At 36.8% G+C, this 7,826-nt stretch overlaps 1 protein-coding gene across 1 annotated transcript; it reads left to right on the top strand.

Moving 5' to 3' along the window:
* The first annotated feature begins 207 nt into the window (after positions 1–207).
* Positions 208–2,693, top strand: LOC148776141 (tRNA (guanine(37)-N(1))-methyltransferase-like). The gene is made up of 2 exons (XM_088841323.1): positions 208–1,331; positions 1,802–2,693. Exons 1-2 carry the CDS (start codon positions 717–719, stop codon positions 1,817–1,819), a joined length of 633 nt encoding a protein of 210 aa, XP_088697449.1. The 5' UTR covers positions 208–716; the 3' UTR covers positions 1,820–2,693.
* Positions 2,694–7,826: the final 5,133 nt, after the last annotated feature.

Genomic DNA, 7,826 nt, shown 5'->3' with positions numbered 1-7,826 from the left:
ATACAATTGAAATATATTTAGAATGCCACTCTAAATATCAGCAATCAGTGGGAAAATTATTTCACACAAGTGAATTTTCAATAACATGTGTGTAGTAAATTTCTGTCTTTGGAGAACTGACAAACATATTTTATGGTAATAATGTCACAGTTAAAGTAAAGTTGGACTTTTGAAATTTATTGCCATTTAAAAGTGAAGGGGGCCCACCCGCCGAAGACACGTTTCCGAGCTGCACCGGAGCATGAGGTGAGGGTCTGGGCTTGGAGCCAGCCCCGGGGCGACGCCGGGAAATGGGATGGTGACGTTGGTGAAGTGGCGGCCGTGGGGCCCTTGATGGACAGTTCGAAGGGGCTGAGGGCCCGGTGGCGGTACCGGTCGGCTCGGCGGCTCTCCGCCTCGCGCTGTCTGGGCGCTGAAACGTCAGGAAGTCGCCCACCGCCGCGTGCAGAGCCTAGGCCTGAGCACGGGGAAGTGAGGGCTGTTTCATCTCTGCAGAACTTTCCGATGGAACCTTTAGCCACATCTTACTTGTGGAAAGCAGAGATTCACTGAGCTTATTGAAACAATTTGGACTCTCAAGAAGACTTCTCAAAGTGGAAAGCTGTAGAATTACTGAGTCAGCATCACTGATTCTACTACCTTGGGCATCCTTGATACAGAAGCTTAGCCGAGTACCTGTTATTTTCTTGCTGGATCAAAGAAAAAGATTCTCAACCATGCCTGAAATAGAAACAAATCACAGAGACTCTGAATTGTTTTCCCCACCCTCTGATGTTCGAGGAATGACAGAACTTGATAGAACAGCTTTTAAAAAGACAGTCACCATCCCAGTGCTTAAAGTGAGGAAAGAAATAGTCAATAAACTGATGCGATCCCTTAAAAGGGCAGCACTGCAGCGCCCAGGCATAAAACGTGTGATTGAAGATCCAGAAGATGAAGAAGGTAGACTAATTATGTTGGATCCCTATAAAATGTGTACCATTGATTCCTTTGAGAAAGAAGAACTCAGTGTTTTAAAGCAGCTGAATGTTAATCCACAGATATCGAAATATAATTTGGAACTAACTTATGAAAACTTTAAGTCAGAAGAAATCTTGAGAGCTGTGCTTCCTGAAGGTCAAGATGTGACCTCAGGATTTAGCAGAGTTGGACACATTGTTCACCTGAACCTTCGAGAACATCAGCTGCCTTACAAGCATTTAATTGGTCAAGTTATGATTGACAAAAATCCAGGAATCACCTCAGCAGTAAATAAAATCAATAATATTGATAATACCTACCGAAATTTCCAAATGGAAGTACTATCTGGAGAGGAGAATATGATGACCAAGGTTCGAGAAAACAATTATACCTATGAATTTGATTTTTCAAAAGTCTATTGGAATCCTCGTCTTTCCACAGAACACAGCCGTATCACAGAACTTCTCAAACCTGGGGATGTCCTATTTGATGTTTTTGCTGGGGTTGGGCCCTTTGCCATTCCAGCAGCAAAGAAAAACTGCACTGTATTTGCTAATGATCTCAATCTTGAATCCCATAAATGGCTACTGCACAACTGTAAATTAAATAAAGTGGACCAAAAAGTAAAAGTCTTTAACTTGGATGGGAAAGACTTCCTGCAAGGACCAGTCAGAGAAGAGTTAATGCAGCAGCTGGGACCACTGTCAAAAGAAAGAAAACACTCTGTGCACATTGTCATGAATTTGCCAGCAAAGGCTATTGAGTTTCTCAGCACTTTCAAAGCACTCTTAGATGGACAGCCATGTGGCAGTGAACTTCTTCCCATTGTGCACTGTTACAGCTTTTCCAAAGATGCTAATCCAGCTAAGGATGTTCAGCAATGAGCTGGAACTGTGTTAGGCATCTCCTTGGAGGCATGTAGTTCAGTTCACCTAGTAAGAAATGTGGCCCCTAACAAGGAAATGTTATGCATCACTTTTCGGATTCCTGCTGCTATACTTTACAAGCACCAGACCGTAAATCGAGAAAATCGTGAAGATCCACCTCTTAAACGCCAGAGGACAGATAAAGACTTGTAAGAAGAAAATACACAAATTGCTTCAGTCACTTAATTGGAAATATTTTCTCCATCTTCCCACTAGACCTTTGTGATAGTGAACTATCATTTGTATGATTTCTAATATTTTAGCATTCAGTTACTTTCGTATTGAACCCTTTTATTTTATCCTCGCACCCTTTTATTTTACCCTCGCTGTCTTCCCTGGTGGATCAGATGGTAAAGAATCTGCCTGCAATGCAGGAGACCTAGATTCGATCCCTGCATCTGGAAGATCCCCTGGAGAAGAGAATGGCAACCCACTCCAGTACTCTTGCCTGGAGAATCCCATGGGCAGAGGTGCCTGGCAGGCTATAGTCCATGGGATTGCAAAAAGTCAGACATGACTGAGTGACTAACACAGTCCTATAAATTGGGAATTAACAAATAAAATTTAAATAAGCCTACTAAATGTATTTTGTTTTATAATCTTATCATCATATTTATCTAATCTTTTATTAGATAAATATGTTCAAATATTGTCTTGGGAAAATAGTTTTTGAAAGTATGATAACTGCATGCTAACTAGTAAAGCACTAATCATTTTACAGTTATCCTTAGTTGAAGAGTGTAGCTAAGTTATATGTAAGTATTCTTATACTATTACTGTTAATATAGAAGTATTAATAATAACAAATGAGATTATTTAGATCAGAGACAGGCAAACTATGTCCAGCAGGCCAAATCTGGTCCACCACCTGTTGTATGGCAAGTAAGCTGAGAATGGTTTTTACACTTTTAAATGATTGGGGGGAAAAATAATTGTGACTTGAAAATTATATGAAATTTGAATTTCAGTGTCCATAAATAAAGTTTTATTGGAACTTAAAAAAATAAAAAAAAAAAATAAAAGTGAAGGGGGAAAAAAATTCCAGAGAATTTGTAAGAATTGAAGTTAATGCAGCTAGAAATATTGTATCCCCGTTTTTTTTTTTTTTTTTTTTAATGCAAGACACACAGCGAGGTTTATTTCCAGCTAGCTGGGGTCCAAGTGTCCGCCCGATGCAGCAGGTTTCCCTGGTTTTTACAAACAGTCTGACTCTAGCTTCTTCGTTTCTAATTTAAATTTTTTTTAATTAATTTTTTATTACAAGCAGCCATTGTATGTGTGCGTGTTTGTGTATATGAACACATCCAATAAATTCGGTCAGATGATTTTATTATTTTGCTGGCACAATATAGTAAGATTCTTTAATATGATTTTTATTATTTTGCTGATTTTGTTTTTGTTTGTTTTGTCTCTTTTAGAGGGGGATAAAAATAACTGACTACATAAATTACACTGACTTACTTGAGTAGGTATGAATAAACACCTATCTGGGCAATGATTCAAGTAAGTATATTACTTTAGCCTGAAGCCCAGATACTTTTAATTTGAAACCCATGTCACAAAGATAGTCTCATTAAGGAAGATATAAAACTCATTATCTCACTCACTGATAAAAAGTTTATTTTGTTTTAACTCCAAGGAAGTTATAAGAACTAACCATCCTAAAGCAATCATTTTAAAGAGATTTATAGAAACATGGTATTAGAAAATGCGATCTGAGATGATTTTATTTTATTGATTTTTATCGGAAGTAGTTTCATCAAACTCAGAATATCTTTAAGCAAAGCACACAATACAACTGAAAACTTAGCTGACATGTCTGGTTTGAAAGAACTAGAGGAAAACTATTTACTAAGTATAAAAGTAACAACTCATCATCAATGATGTGTGATCAAATTGTCCAATGAGACTAATGAGTTAGAAATAAAATATATGTGGTTTCAGAAAAATAAAGTTCATGACAATTTGAGTCATATCTTGTCTATAAATGCAAGAAGCCCTGATGAGACTCTTCCTGTGTTCACGGACAGTATGTGTCTAGGGAGAGAGTAGCAGTGAAACATACATTCAGTTCAGTTTAGTTCAGTCGCTCAGTCGTGTCTGACTCTTTGTGACCCCATGCACAGCAGCATGCCAGGTATCCCTATACATCACCCACTCCTGGAGTTTACCCAAACTCATATTCATTGAGTCAGTGATGCCATCCAACCATCTCATCCTCTGTCATCCCCTTCTCCTCCTGCCCTCAATCTTTCCCATCATCAGTGTCTTTTCAAGTGAGTCAGCTCTTCCCATCAGGTGGCCAAAGTATTGGAGTTTCAGCTTCAACATCAGTCCCTCCAATGAACACTCAGGACTGACTTCCTTTAGGATTGACTGGTTGGATCTTCTTGCAGTCCAAGGGACTCTCAAGAGTCTTCTCCAACACCACAATTCTTCTGCTCTCAGCTTTCTTTATAGTCCAACTCTCACGTCCATACATGACTACTGGAAAAACCATTGCCTTGACTAGTCGGATCTTTGCTGACAAAGTAATGCCTCTCCTTTTTTATATGCTGTCTGTCTTACCATATGTAAAGTAGACAACCACTAGGAATTTGTTCTATGACTCAGGGAACTCAAACCAGGACTCTGTGACAATCTAGAGGTGTGAGACAGGATGGGAGGTGGGAGGTAGGATCAAGAGGCAGGGGACATATATATACCTATGGCTGATTCATGTTGATGTATGGCAGAAACCAAGACAATATTGTAAAGAAATTATCCTTCAATTTAAAATTAATAATTAAAAACAAAAAACTTTTTGAAGATAAAAAAAGAAACATGGTGTCGTTGACTAAATATTTGTGTGTGCCCAAATCCATATGTTAAGTTCTAACATTCAATGTGATGGTATTTTGGAGTGAGGGCTTTTGAGAGTTGATTAGGTCATGAAGATGGAGCCATCGCAAAATAGATTTGTGCCTTATAAAATGGCACTAGAGAACTTCCTCATCAACTTCATTCATCTGAACACAGAGACAGATGGTCATCTATGAACCAGGAAGGGAGCTCTCACCAGATACCAAATCTGCCAGCACTGTGATCTTGAATTTCCTAGTTTCCACAATTATGAGTAATAAATGTCTGTTTTTCATTAGTCACTCAGTCTATGGCATTCTGTTAGGGCAGCCTAAATGTACTAAGACACTTGACAAAGATAAAATATGCTGGTACTGGTGTTGATGTTACATTTATATGTAAATGTTTAAGTTTAGAAGTTGAAGAGAGTTTTGTTATTCAAGACTATACTATTAGGGCCAAACTTGTGAATTACATAGCATTAGAAAAAGTGATGCAAAGCACCAAGAACAAATTTACTTAAAATTGTTTTCTTAGATAGAATCTGAGTTGTCTTTTTCACTGAAACATAGGGAAACACTTTTATGTATGTCATCTTTTCTGAATTACTTACATTTTTTCATCACTCCTCAAATGGCAGCAAGAAAAAAATCAGAGAACAAATGGCTTTTCTAGGCGAGGGGGAGCCATATCTAAGACCAGAAATACCCTTCAAACTGCTCTGAGGAAATGCTAATAAGTATTCCCCTAGGAAATAGGGCACTTTGTGTCTACATATGAGTGAAATCAGCATTATACGAGTTCATTTGAAGGAAAGAGAAAAGATTTGGCAGCTACAAAGATTGATGCCTGGTTAAACAAGTCATTAGATGGTTGGGTCATGTTTTGAAAAATAGATTTTGCTCCCCCTCCTCTGATTAATGCACAAGTCAATGTAGAAATTTTATTCGTAAGTCATTCTGAAAGACAGAGTGTTCACATAACTAAAAATTTTATTGAGGGGAAAGACATTTGTGCAACCATATAATGATATCTTTTTTATTGGTCTATCATTAAAGAATTATATCTTATTCAGTATTGCAAATCATTCCCATAAACATTGTAATGGGAGTGAAATGTTGTTTGGTCATAGAGGAGCTCTCCAGTAATATTAATATTAAATTTATTTAATGTGTTCCATGCCATCATCTGCATTGCAAAAAAGATCTTTTGCTAAGTTAAAAGTATTGTTAAAGGAACACAAACCTAATAATGAGGCAGAGTTATAATGCAGCACTAATAAAGGCCATAAAGGACTGCATTTTAAAATAAATTAAATTAGACTTAGACAAATGATAAACATTTTTGGAAAAAAAGCATGGTTACCCTATTCAGTCTAAAAATGAAAGATTTGTCATCTGAAAGACATGATTTGGAGAGGAAAAGACAGATTAAAGAGTTAAGGAAAATTTAATCTAGCTAATGGCTCTCTTGAAAAGTTAGAAGTAGGAAGAAGAACCTTGAAGTTGATATTGTCTTTAATTCATGGTCACTGAAGCAACGGAAATCATAGAACTAATGTTGCCTCACAGACACTTAGGATTCTGCCAGGCCAAGTTCAATACTAATTAAAGTTCTTACATTGACAGGGTCACAGTGCTAAAACAGACTTTAGTTTCAAGGAAGACAAGGATCAGGCATTGCTAGATAAGTATTTGAAGACTGGGATTCTGAAAATCTGCAAATATTGCTTTTTATACAAGAAACAGAGATAAAATTCTCCCTCTTTGCTTCATTTCTGCTCTTCGTGGCTTCCCATTGCTTTCCCTGTTCATCTTAACACCAGAATTTTGGAGGAGTGGCAAAATATGAATCAGGAAATAGTCTAACTCAAAAGGTCTGTTTGTCTTTTGTAAACATAATTTCATGAGATAAATAGATGGGGAGAGAATTATAAGCTACTGACTGAGAAGAGGTTGTTCTTTTCAAGACTGTTGAATTTGATAGACTCTGAACTCCAGTTCCTGCTTTGTGTCTGAGGTTTCCAAAATAGTTATAAAAATTATAGGAAAAGGGAAATGTAATATTGAATGGAAACAGTCTTCTCTTTTCTTTGCTTGAAGTGAAGTGAAGTTGCTCAGTCGTGTCCGACTCTTTGAGATCCCAAGGACTGTAGCCCACCAGGGTCTTCCATCCATGGAATTTTCTAGGCAATAATACTGGAGTGGGTTGCCATTTCCTTCTCCAGGGGATCTTCCTGACCTGGGGAAGGAACCCGGTCTCCCGCATAGTGGGCAGACACTTTACCGACTGAGCCACCAGGCTACTGGTGTATCCATTCAATTCATGCCTGTCAAAATGCTAGAAGAGATAAGTTCAAGATGTGATTTTAAGAACAAAAATATTTTATGTAAAGATTAACCAAAACCTGACACTAGTTCTAATTCCATTGTAATTGTTCTTTTAGTGCAAAAATGAGATGATTAACAGTTATCTTTTGAAGATACAAATATGCATATTAATATATACTAATTGATTATGATTCATTATCGTGTTGGCATTCTTGAGTTAAGCTGATTGGCTAATAAATTTTTATATTATATAAGATTATATAAGATGCAAAGAAATAAGCATTAGAGAGCTAAGATCTGGCTTCAGTAATTTGCAAGAATGATTCAGAAAATGTTCAGTATACCTGAAGATAAGGAACAATCAAAATCAAGAAAAGAGTATTGGAAAAAGGTTAGTGAAGCACAAAACGATCTTAATCAGTGCAACAACTTAGTATTTAACTAATTTTATCTGCTTTGAATATTTTATATTAGGATTCCTTAAGAAGATGGGATAGATAATAAAATACTCAATTACATGGTTTTTAATTTGTGATCCTAAAAAAAAGATAGTGGAGGAGCTATAAATTAAAGAACTTTGTTCATATATATACATTTTTTTTCTAAAGTCTTCTGTATCATATAAGTATGATTCGCTGGTAATTTCTGAAAATAAAAGACTGTACAAAGCTGGATTTGTAAGACTTCCCAGTGCAAAAATCCCTGCAAAATCTCCCGAAGAGAAAATATATGTTCTTCAAGTAAAAGCTTCCAGGAAAGAAAAATCCTG

Source organism: Moschus berezovskii, chromosome 11 (genome assembly GCF_049115385.1).
Source record: "Moschus berezovskii isolate FMDL1 chromosome 11, NW_MosBer_1.0, whole genome shotgun sequence".
NCBI classification, from domain to species: Eukaryota; Metazoa; Chordata; class Mammalia; order Artiodactyla; family Moschidae; genus Moschus; species Moschus berezovskii.
This window is presented reverse-complemented; position numbering and strand designations above follow the sequence as displayed.